The following is a 12,639-nucleotide window of genomic DNA, read 5'->3' on the forward strand; positions in this document are numbered from 1 at the left end:
TTACACTATTAACTAAACTCCAAAAACTATTTGAATTTCACCAGCTTTCTCATTGTGTTTTTGGTGTCAAGATCTTATTGTCCAAGATCTCACATTGCATTTAGTTGTTTCTCCCTTGGCCCTTCCAGTCTTGTAACAATTCTTCAGTTTTTCCTCATCTTTCACCTTGACACTTCAAAGAGTACTGGTAAGTTATTTTGTAGGATGTCCTTTAGTTGGGTTTGTCTGAAGTTTTCACATGGTTGGAATAAACTTATGTACTTTTTGCAGTTTTATTACATATTTCTCAGTAAATCATATTAAGGGTTCATAAAGTCAATAAGCTTTATTCCTGGTGGTAGTGACTCTAATCACTTCATTAAAGTGCTATCTACCAGGTTTCTCTACTATAAAGTTACTATCTTACCCTTTGTGGTTAATAAACATCTTGAGGGGCATACTTTGAGAGTACATATATACTCTTGCTTCTTCAATTTTTGTCCACTCATTTGGCTTTTAAAGTTTTCTTCAAGAAGATGGGCCCCTAATGATCTCCACCTCCTGATTCTTAAACACTCTTGTGTAAAGCCCTCTCACATTGTACCAGGGTCGGTATGTGTGGTGGAAATGATCATATGCCACTTCCAAGCTCAGGTTATAAAAGACACTGGGGCTTTCATCTTGGGCATGCTTTTTTATGTTCTCAGTCTTTCCTTCTCCCTCTTTTGGGTCACTTGCTCTAGTAAAGTCAGCTGCTGTGTTTTTAGCAGCCCTGTGAAGAGTTCCACATGGCAAGAAGCCGAAGTCTCGGGGCACCTGGGTGGCTCAGTTGGTTAAGCGACTGCCTTTGGCTCAGGTCATGATCCTGGAGTCCCAGGATCGTGTCCCACATCGGGCTCCCTGCTCAGCAGGGAGTCTGCTTCTCCCTCTGGCCCTCTTCCCTCTTGTGCTCTCTCTCATTCTCTCTCTCTCAAATAAATAAATAAAATCTTTAAAAAAAAAAAAAAGAAAAGAAAAAGAAAGAAACCGAAGTCTCTAGTCAATAGCCACAGGTGTGAGTTTGGAAGCAGACCCACCAAGCCCCAGTCAAGCCTTGGATGACTGCTGCCCTGGCTGATACCTTAACTGCAGTCTTGTAAGGGACTCTGAGGCAGAACCACCCAGCTGAACAACTCTTGGATTCCTAAACCACAGAAACTGTGAAGCAATGAATATTGTTTTACTGCATTAATTTTAGGTAATTTGTTACACAGCAATCGATAACTAATGTAGTATGAATCACTTAATCTGACATTAATAGAAGCCAGAAGTGTCTATGTTCATTTAGTCATATTAGCTATTGTCTCTATCGCACAGATGAGAAACCAAAGTGTGGCAGGCTTTGAATTTGCTATCTAGAAGTCACTAGCAATCCCTTTTATCTGCCCTGTATTCCTTTAGTGTAGAGGCTCAAAAGCTAAAACACTTACCGTCCCAGATTTCTTTGCATTTAATAGTTGCCATCTCACAGTACTGACTAATGAGATGTATGTAAAAAGTGCAATGGGAGAAGCCTTCTCTTGCTGAACAATGGACAACACCTTAGGAAGAAGGCTTTGGCCTCTTTTCCTGCCTGGAAAACAAGGTTAGCAGCCATCTTGCTTTTCATCCTCAGAGCAACCTGGAGATTAACAGCTGTCTTGTGGCCATGAGGGTGAAAACTATAACCTAACAATGTAGAAAAGGGAAACAGTAGCGGTCTAGATCCATGATGATTTCCTTGAAACTAATAAACCCCTTATTTCTTCAAGCCATTGCTTAGTAAGGTGTTTTGTTTGAAACAGGGCACATTCCTAATATACTGAGATGAAGTGAGGTCATTCAAACCCAGGTCTGCTGGCTTCAAGCCCTAGACTCCCGATGGTAAAACAACACACCATCTGAGTAATAGCAAAAACTACTTGAAAGGAGGTAGTTTGATGCAAACACGACCAGGTGTCCTGCAGATGGGGATATGACCGGCCCGTGCTCAGGAGAGTCAGAAATTGGGTTCCACTCCTCCACTTCATTGTCAACTTCCTACTTTCTCACCTCCAGAAGCTATACTTTGGCTTCTACCTCTACCACCTCACCAAAACTAAGCTTGGCAAACTATGGCCCACAGCCTGTTTTTATAAGTAGTTTTACTGGAACACAGCCTTGTCAATTCACTTATGCAGATCAACGGATGCTGTTTGCACCGCAATGGCAGAATTGAATAGTTGTGACAGAAACCAACTGGCCCTTTATAGAAAATGCTTGCTGACCTCTGCTCTAAATTAAGGCCATAGTGTTTTTTAATCTTACAATCTGCCCTAATCTCTTACAATGACTTCCTTAGGATTCCCTTTAGGATAAAGACCAAAATCCATAACATGGCTCAAGAGGCCATAATCAGATTCCTGACCACCTTTCCTGCATCATCTCGTTACATACTCCACTACCTTCTGTTTTCAATGCTTCAGCTGTACTTCATTTCTTCCAGTTTGTTGAATGTCCCCTGCCCATGCTAATTTCAGAGCCTATGTGCTATATATAATTTCAGGGCCTTTAGAATGCCCTCCCTCTATTTCTTCCTTCACTTAGCTCACATCTACCCTTTTCTCAGGTCTCAACTTAAACATCACTTCCTCCATGTAGGCTTCTGTGAACTCCCCAAAATACGTGAGTCCCCTGGTTCCCACAACCCTCTAACTTGCTGATAACATCTATTTACTTGTAATTATATATTTAGTGTTGTTTTCCACAAGATGGTAAGCGACTACTAACCCTATTTGCCTTGTTCAATGTGATAGCCCTGACATTTAGCTTAGTGTCTAGAATATAGTAGGCACTTAATACTCCTTGCTCTCCCTTACCCTACTGATTTCCGACAAGTCTCTTTTGATACTGTCCACTACTTCTATCTCTACTACGATTCACCTAGCTGAGCCAACCATCGTGTCTTGGCTCTTTCAGTAGGTATCGAACAGTTCTTCCCACTCTGGATTTTTCTCCACAGTGCAGCCAAATTGATTTTTCTAAGATGCAAATCTAATTATGTCACTCTCCTGTCTACAGCCCTAAAATGGCTTCCCATGCTCTCTGAACAAAGTCTAAAACCCTTAAAAGGCTTATAAAATCCCTTTGTAATTTAATTTTTATCTTTCTCTCAAAAGCACCTGTTAGAGTCATAATGATTCCCTTTCAGATCTGTAACTACAAGTCCTCTTTCAACCTCGGGTCTTTGCCAATGGTATTCACTATACTTGCCTGAGCCACTACTCCCCACACCTCCACTTTCACCCAGGTATGTCCTACACAGTATTTGGGAATCACACAGACATCTCTATCCCCTGGAAGCCTCATCATACTTCCCAAGTCTCGTTTAGAGGTTCCTTCAATAGTACCTTATATTCCATTCTCCTCCTAGCCAGCCCCCCGGCCCCTTAACAGAAAACCATTTGTAGCATTAATCACACAGAAAGCTATATGAGAGAAGGACTACCTGGCTTTTTTTCCATTGTACTTCCAGTATTCATCACTGCTTGGTGCATAAGAGGAGCTCAATAAATATTTACTAAATGAATTCAAATGATTCAATAGAAAAGCAGTTTGTCCTAATTCCAAATGAAAACTTTGAAAACTTGCATTACATCTGCTCATTAAGTTTCATCATGAATTCCAATCCTATAGCCCACAATTTACCCAGCATGGACCCCACACTCATTTCAACCAGTACTAATTCTCTTACCACCTGATATTGCACCTGTCTCTTAAGTCCCCAAATTATGAATTAATTTAGCAGTCTAATTTCTACCCTTTGGGTTCTGGACTGCTGATCTTAGGGGCTCTATAAAGTACCAGAACCTTTCTAATTGGCTCCATTGAAAATGTTATGGCTTCTAACCCCATTGCGCTCTCACTATGACTTCTGTGGTGCTTCTCCTTATTTCTAGCCTAGTCTCTCCTCTAAACCCTACCACTTAACTCAAAACTCCCAGATATACTAGGCCTGCTCACCCTCCACCAGTGATCCTGCTCCTCTGTCACCAACCTTAGAGGAAATCAGATATGAATCCTCTTTGTTTGCTCTAGACTCTTTCCTTTCTCTTGCCCCTCTTCCTTCACCCAAGCTGAAGCCTTTATCTGTGCTCTTGACCCTACTTCTCTGGCTTGCTCTTGGGCTCTGCCATATTAATGTTGTTATTGCCACGTCTTACATTGCAGCTCTACGTAAGGGCCCATCACGCCTTTTCACTGTGTTTTATCAGCTGCAGTCATATTCACTCCAGTGCTACTTGATTACGGCACCCTAGGATGGTGATAGCACTTCCATATTTGATGTGCTTCATTAGCAAGGGAGCTTGAAGTGTCACAAATCAAGAAATGATCATATTGCCCTCCTTCTGCCCACTCCAGCCAGATCATAAAGGAAAAGAACTATGTGCTGTGAATGGGACTGAGACAGTCCCAAGTCTCCTGTCCTCCCACCAACCATCACATGTCAGGCATATCCCCCAGTAAATGTATCTTGTCTTGGTAATTTGATTAAAATCACGGTTAAAATCATGTTGTGCTTTGTTTTTGTTGTTCAACAGGACCACAAAAATAAGCCAACAACAGGAACTTGAGAGTCAACAATTACAATCCTGGAGATGGTACAGACTCTTGGTTCATATATTCTCTCTCACTGTTGTCACCTCCAAGCCCTCAGTGCTTTCAATCAGCATCTTTTCTAAGTCACAGAAATCAATAAATACCAAAATATATAAAATAGAAAAAAAAGGTTTGTGAACACAAATGGATTCTTGACTGATAACTGCCTGATGAGCTTCAGGATGGAGGGGTAGGGGCAAAAACTGTCAATTCCAAGAAAACCACAGTCCATTCAAAATAAACATTATCATAAAGCTCTTTAGATTTCTGAAGTCCAGATGGAATTTTCAGAAAGCGGCAAGGACCACAGCAGTGTTCCTCAGATCTGCAGACCCATTTCCTTCTCCCCAACTTCCAAAACCATACATACTTAGCAAAAAGCTTTGCATTCGTTTTAAGACAAGGACAGAAGAAACAGGAACTACCTCTGTAAATAAAAGGCATAAGGAAGAGCAAATCCTTTATATTTAACTCCACCTTAGAGCAACTATTAGTTACGTTATGCTTTGATCTTTTCTGCTATGCTCACTTATATAATTGTCAATACCTTAAAAAAAGAGAAAAACATGTAAGAATTAAACATTGTAAGGACCTTTCACAAACCAAATGACAGTAGGTTTTTATTAACATATCTTACAATGTTGATTATTCCTAGTTTTGTAATCTCTGCTTAATTATAAAGATTGATTTAGCCTCTACAGTAATGTACTGTATTTAAATGATCATTCATACAAGATATCACACCAGTACATTTTTTTTGAATAATATACACACATCACTCTAGCTTGGACCGGTTATTTTTAAAAGTGGGTTTATAAATGGGACTTATAAAAGTTATGGGGAAAAAATTAAAGTTCTAGTTTAGCAGCATGCATGTATGTAATTCAAGTACAATTTTCAACCAAGTGCTTTTTAAAAATTTACTGGTGACTAATTCACCAATATCAAAATAAACACTATCAAATACCCAAATTTTAATGTTAAGGCTAATATTTTCACTTCACATCCATATGCACAATCATAAAACATTCCATTTTAAATATGTAGTAATCAAAATCTGAATACATTATACCATGTATATATAGCATCAGAGTTTCAAACTGTAGAATTATTCAAGTTCATGAATCCTGTAACAGTATTTACTAGAGATTTAAATTAGCATTTTGCTCTTCAACCACACTTACAAATGGTCTGGTATTCAGAATGACCAATGCAAAAAATATGACAGGCTGAACTTATGATACAGTATTTAAAAAAGTAGCAATGTGTTGGAAAGGACAACTATTTAGTTAAACAGAATCAGTCTCATCTTTCAGAAAGTTATCTTAATATTTTGGAAATGTATATAAAAATAGCAAGCTATTTCCATTTATTTTATTGTAGAGTTATAGGTGATTTTTTGACATTTTGAACACATTTGAATATGTACTGTTCTGCTCTATTTTAATGCAAGGCCATCATTTAATGTCCATTTTCACATTCTGTAATGTCATGTCATTCAATAATTTTTAGAACAGATCTGACTTTATTTTTGAATTTTATCATTAGATGTTTTTGAGTTTATTTTCACATGTAAAAATGTAATTTTATATAACAAGCCATGGAAGTCCAAAGTACCAGGAATTGCTTGATAACACTATATATTAAATAATCATCAAATTACTAAATCATTTGGAAGAAAAATCTTGTTAGCAATATATAACATGCTTTTCTGTAATCTTCCTTCTCTATTTATAGAGTGGGTTTTAGCTCAATCATTCCCATTCTTAGTGATTAAAAAAACCCAACAAACATAAATTGCTTTTCGCAGCAGCTTCTAAGAAGAATACAGATGCACGGCTCATTCATGAGGGGCATCACCACTGAGCCTCTTTTTTCCTTTTAGGAAACTAAGCAGAAATAGCAGTGATTACGCTGCACAAATACAATACAGACGAACCTCTCAAGCTGACAGGAAAGTTCCAAAACTAAGCTTCATTTGTGGGTAAGTCTGAGCATTTCCAATTCAGTCATTTAAACAAAAACTTGGTTGGTAATAAAAGGTGGGCATGCATAAAATCAAAATCTGCCATGTGTATGCTCTTAAAACTTCTGATTTTATAGTAAAATCTATTTGTTAATACCTCAAGTAATTCATCCAACCAAAATGGCAAATTTTGATTTTTAAGGACTCCCTTCCCCAACCACACATGTCCCCCAAAATGTACTGTATTATATTAACAGCAGCTATCTACTTATTTTACAACTATTTCAATTATTTACCTGGGGAGAATATTTATGAAATTCCTGAGAATGAATTAAGTTTTCAGCAAAGCCTTAAACTTTTAACAGATTCCTCACAATAAAAAAAAATTTTAAAGTCCTACTATTAGACCAACTTTTACTATACAGTATTTCACATAAATCATGTCTTACATTTTTTTTCTAATTACATACAGCAAAAATCTCAAATCAACACAAGAATGGTAGAGGGAAAGGATGCATTGTGTTTAGCAGATGCAAATTAAAACACACAGATATAAAGAAGCAGTAAAACTTTAAATAAATCACACCCACTCTAAGTATCAATGAATAGCTGATATGCATTGCTGGGAGAATCATTTTTAAACAAGTTGTGCTTATTAATTGTGGACTTAAAAAAAAAAAAAAGGACCACTAAAGAATGATTTAACTTGTTATTTGTTATGTTCTCCAGATACTTAAAAAAAATATTATACCATTAATGTGATTACCAAGCACCTAATTTTGGAAAGGCTTTATATGTTTTCTTTTTCTCCCTCAGCAAAAGCGTTAATCCCCCAAATTAAGGTAAAGCTTATTGTTGATAAATTCTTAATGAAAATGATATAATGCAATGCTGAGGTGGTCACAGCCCATTGTAATGTGGACCCCATCTTTTATTGATGTGATCAAAAGTATGAGAAATCCACTGTTGCTCAAGAACTTTGTATCTTTCCTTACAAATGTAGAGAGGTTTGCCTCGCCTAGAATAAAAAGGAAAAAAAGGTATTAAAAGTTATACAATACAGTGAAGATTTCACACACATTTTTAAAAAATAGATTCTTTATGGCTAAAATCTCACATAGTAGTTGGGTTTATTTCATATTTCCTTAGCATGTGGATGTGGAAAGTATCTCAAAAACTAGAAACAGCTCTAACTTAATGACTATCAGAATTTCTTAATATAAAAAAATTATTATTACAATTGCAAAGCCAGGAATGGCGCATTGTTCTTACTGATGAAACTTCAATAAAACATTCAAATATATCCATGCATATCTAACCTAAGATCCCGATCTTCTTCTCCATGAGCATCCAAATACACAGAACCCCAGAGGCAGAAGCGGTGGCCTCGAATGATGATAATCACCGATGCATTGATCAAAAGGAAAATCCCTGTTCCAGCACCACAGTTCTGAGAATGCTAAATAATTAAAAATATATCAATGATCTTCATAATCAAATGGACTTTATAAGAAAATCAAGAATGCCTTAGTTAAATGTCTTCTAAATACTACCAAAATATTTCTTAAATTTTTAATAAGATTTCATCTGAGTTAAACTTACAACTTCATTCTTAAACATTTGATTAATACATTAGGAGGAATTTGGGTAAGGGTTATCTAGGAAAGCAATTTACAGCCAACATAAACCTAATTCAGAGGCAGGCATACACAACAGCAGGTCTGACCACTGTTTCAGTGCCCACCATGTAAGAGCCCCTGCCATTAAAGGGCAATGGGAGCAGGGGGAGGAACTGGAATTGAGCTCACTTAAATAAAGCTGCAGATGTTTGGGGTTTTTAAACCCTTCTACTAACAAAAGAACAAGATGAAATCCTTGTGCACTGTGTATTTAATTCAAAGAAGAGTTAATATGAAGAGCTGGCTTAACCACATATACCACATTTCCATGTGATAGTAGATTCGAGTTTTCATAAATTTTATAATTATTTACTATTTCTTACCAATACACATTCACAGTAACTTTGTTGCTTGCAGCAAAGTCCTTTCAGGCATACAAAAGTACCACAAACAAGGCAAACAGCAGGATCCTTAGGAACCTTAGTGCAGACACTACAGGTTTTTCTGTGGTAGTACTGAAAAATGGTGTTATAATTCTCAGGCAACTGGAGCAGGTGTGGTAATTTCCATCTTGACTCTTGGATAAGCAAGGCCTAAAATATTACCCAAAAATATTCATTAGTCCTATGTATTTAAGTCACTAACACAAAATGCCTATATTTTAAAGGCCTTTTTTTTTCTTTAAAGAAAAAAGCATGTCTCTAAGTATGTGGCTTATTTTCTTTATTAAAACTCTTCTCATTTACATTTTACAAATGACTAAAATAGTACTTCAACAATTACCAATCTCAATTTTCATGTAGTTTCCAATTATAATATGATGTCAGCTTTTAGATTAAGCACCCTAAAACAGTTAAACTTGTCATTAATTTAAAAGAAAAATATTAAACATAACTAAGAATGCATGGAAAATATATCTAGATGTACTTGTTTTTAAATATGCTTAATGCAAAATTTTAAACAGTTAAACTTTTTAAAAATCAAGTTTTGATTTTTCTCAGATAAACAATTTATTGGCTTTTCTTAAGGTAAGGTTATAGTTATAACTCATTATTTCTACATCAACATTTTATAATTTAGAATCTCCTTCTTAGAAGATGTAAAAACTTTCTCATACCACAAGCATTTAAGACCTTTTGTATCCATAAGTGCTAGGGGTACAACTCGTCATAAATTTTCTGCTACAAGTATGAAAAAAGTGCCAAATTAGTTAAGTTTCTCTGCAGAGTATACTTAATTCATTATCTGCAGTTGTACAAAAATACGGGTAATAGCAGGAATTTTTTTCTAGATACCTCTCCATTAACACTTAGAATAGATAAAATGTAGTATGAATCTACTATCTCAAGAAACTGTATAGATGGCAGGCAATTCATATGGTGATCATTTCACATTACCTACAACCATAATCTATCTAAATTGATGCAGTACTTAAGTAGTCAGCCTGGCATTTATCAATAAGTTCACAGATAAAGTGGCCACAGAAGCAAGGATAAGGACAGTATATGGGCTTACAACATGCTATTTGCCTGCATTCAGTGCCCAAACTCAGACTGCAAAGGTTGCATATTCTGTAATGGGTTGATTATATTGCACTCTTCCATCAGTGGAAGAAATAGCAATTTGTCCTCACTGAACTTGATACCTATCTAGATGAGATTGTAAATTACCCAGTAGCTCACACCACATGATCTTAAAGAATTTTCTTCATAAAGAGAGATGTAAGGCAATAGGTGGATGTCTATGGAATTAACTGATCCTAACATATATTCAGACATCTGACAAAACCACTGATCTTTTAAATGATGAATCACTTTGCTGATAAATTTTTATATGGTACCAGCTGGGAGAAAATAACTATAAAATGAGGTATATGCTCCCACAGAATGAAGTACATGCTCTAAACCAGCAACCAGTATATTGTGGGTGATCATTTTCTCACAGATGAAATGCATCAGTTTGGAAACCAGGGAGTGCAAAGTGATTTTGGTATGTTTCATGATTATACCCAAGAATAAGTTTTTTTTATTTCTGTTTCCTGCTATTCTAATTCTTCTGTGGTTTTAGGACCATCCTAAGGAAGTTGTGTACTATACTCCATCAGAGGATATAATAATAGTTCCACTGAATTAGAAACTAAATGTCATCTGGCCATTTTAGGTTCCCCACGTCAGTAGGAGAAGAAAGTAACGGCTTATAGCATTGCCTGGAGGGACTGACCCTGACCATCAAGAAGAATAGAAATATTGCTATACAATAAGCAGCAGAATGTTTTGAACTTAGAGACTCCCCAGCCCCACTGCTCACAATGTCCCAAGCTTGAAAGGTAAACTATTATGGCCTTAATATAAGCAAGACACAACCAATCACCAGAAGCTCAGACCTCTCAGAATAAAGTTTGGTTCACATCCTTGGTCAAATAAATACAACCTGTTGAGGTTCTGGCCAAAGAAGTTGCAAGAAGAAAGTCATATATTCGACTATATATTAGCTACAGCTTTATGACTACTTGCAAATGCTCTTGCTTATGGTGGCATATCTTCTTGCAATATTTTCCATTCTCTTTTTCTTTCACTCAACTATGGAATTCAGGGTGAGGAGATGCTAATTAAAATTTTCCAGGCCACCAGGGTATAAGTACAACAAATCACAGAAGGAATGGACATCTCTCAGAGCCTCTGATTTCAGAGAGGTCTGATGATGTAACTATTGGATATGACTTCAGGTTGCATATTTGGGAAAGTGGTGGATGCATTTGTGATTATAAATGAAATGGTTACATCATTATGAACAGGGGAAGAAGTGAAACTCTGTGAATGAGAATAAGGATGTCTATGTGGCAACAGGTAAGATATGAAGACAGTGGGCCACCAGTGTTTGTTATATATGTTTTTCCATTTGTCTATCAACCTTACCTGCCTTCTTATATTATTAACAGTATTATGAATAATTTTGGAAAATAACCTCTTTTCTTGTTCCACAGAGGTCTGATAGTTGCCTATCACAAGATCCTGCCCCATCACAGGGGTGTACATAGGATACAAATTAGGCCAATCAGATCCTTTCTCCCAGGAATCTGAAGCTTGACCACCACATAGAAGGAAGGAAAGTGGTTCAGGTGGGGTTATCTAGTGGTAGCACTTCAGAGAAAACACACCAAAACTGTCTGTTGCAATCAAACTGTCTGTGACCAAAGAATCTTAGCTGATACAAAAAATTAGAAGCAGTAATTCAGACTATCTTTCAAGGGTAGTTTTGTTGGACTATTCAGCTCCAGTCACTGTTTATATCTTGTTCAAATTTAAAATTCCAGGTAAAGAAAATCTGCTTGACCTGGGTCAGAGTGAGGACTAGAGATAGAACAGAGTGGAACAGGGACAAGAGTAGGGATGCAGGTCAGATGGGAGTGCATTCAAATAACTAGTAAAAATTCTGCATAAGTAGAAACAAAGACATAAATGTCACTGTTCTGGCTCTAAAACAAATCATTATCACTCAATTTTACAAAAAGATTTTTTTTAAATGACAAATTCTTATTTTCCATCAATATCCATACCAATAATCATACATCTAACATGTAAGCTTGCTATTATACTATCAAATGAGTTAATTTTTATCTATTGTTTAACCCATGATCCTAAGAAGACAAAAAATTTTAAGTACACTCATCACCTTCTCCTGTCCTGGTTCTACAATTATATCCATCTCTTACCCCTAATTTTTCATTATAGGTTTTTAGACATCAATATATAATTTCAGATTCTAGCTATAATCTGAAAATAAAGAAATTACTAGATAGGAAAAATATTTTTATATATAATATAAAAGGTTCAATTAATGTCCTGAAATTGTCTTTCCTTTAAAAAAGGGAAGGTATAAAATATTATCTCCTTAAGGATTTCAATAAAAAACAGAAATGAACAAAAGCAGAGACATTTATTATTTATGCTTACCTTGCCTTTATTATTCACTCAAAGTCTAGTCTAGTCTGACACCTCTATCTAAAACACTGAGCCTGGGTGGCTCAGTCGGTTAAGCATCTGCCTTGGGCTCAGGTCATGATCTCAGGGTTCTGGGTTCCCTGCTTAGCGGGGAGTCTGTTTTCCAGCTCCCTCTGCCCCTTCCCCTGCTCATGCTAGCTCTCTCTGTCTCTCTCTCTCAAATAAATAAAATCTTTTGAAAATAAAATAAAACACTAATTTTTTCTTGTCTCCTGATATTAAAATTAAAATTCTCATTTTCCCTGAAACATGGCTCTTCTTTCACCAGTCCCCAGTTAACTGTTCCACAAATATTTATTAGGTGACTAGTCTATATCAGGTACTTTCTAGGAACTAGGAATTCAAAGATAAATAAGGAACAATTTTTGCCTTTGGAGCCCCCATTCAGACATATTAAACAAACAAAAGTGATAAATAC

At 36.3% G+C, this 12,639-nt stretch overlaps 1 protein-coding gene across 6 annotated transcripts in view; it reads right to left on the reverse strand.

Annotated features, from left to right (window-relative positions):
- Positions 1–5,981: 5,981 nt before the first annotated feature.
- UBR3 (ubiquitin protein ligase E3 component n-recognin 3) overlaps positions 5,982–12,639 on the reverse strand; it is a 237,133-nt gene continuing 230,475 nt past the window's right edge. For all 6 annotated transcript variants that reach the window (XM_073882720.1, XM_073882741.1, XM_073882738.1 and 3 more), the window contains 3 exons: positions 8,604–8,813; positions 7,921–8,060; positions 5,982–7,619 (listed from right to left, as the gene is read on the reverse strand). In XM_073882720.1, coding sequence (XP_073738821.1) covers positions 7,502–7,619; positions 7,921–8,060; positions 8,604–8,813 — 468 coding nt within the window. In that variant the 3' untranslated portion in view covers positions 5,982–7,501. The remainder of the gene's footprint in view (positions 7,620–7,920; positions 8,061–8,603; positions 8,814–12,639) is intronic.

Source organism: Callorhinus ursinus, unplaced genomic scaffold, assembly GCF_003265705.2.
Source record: "Callorhinus ursinus isolate GAN/ISIS: 27379988/994484 unplaced genomic scaffold, GSC_fseal_2.0 scaffold2, whole genome shotgun sequence".
NCBI classification, from domain to species: Eukaryota; Metazoa; Chordata; class Mammalia; order Carnivora; family Otariidae; genus Callorhinus; species Callorhinus ursinus.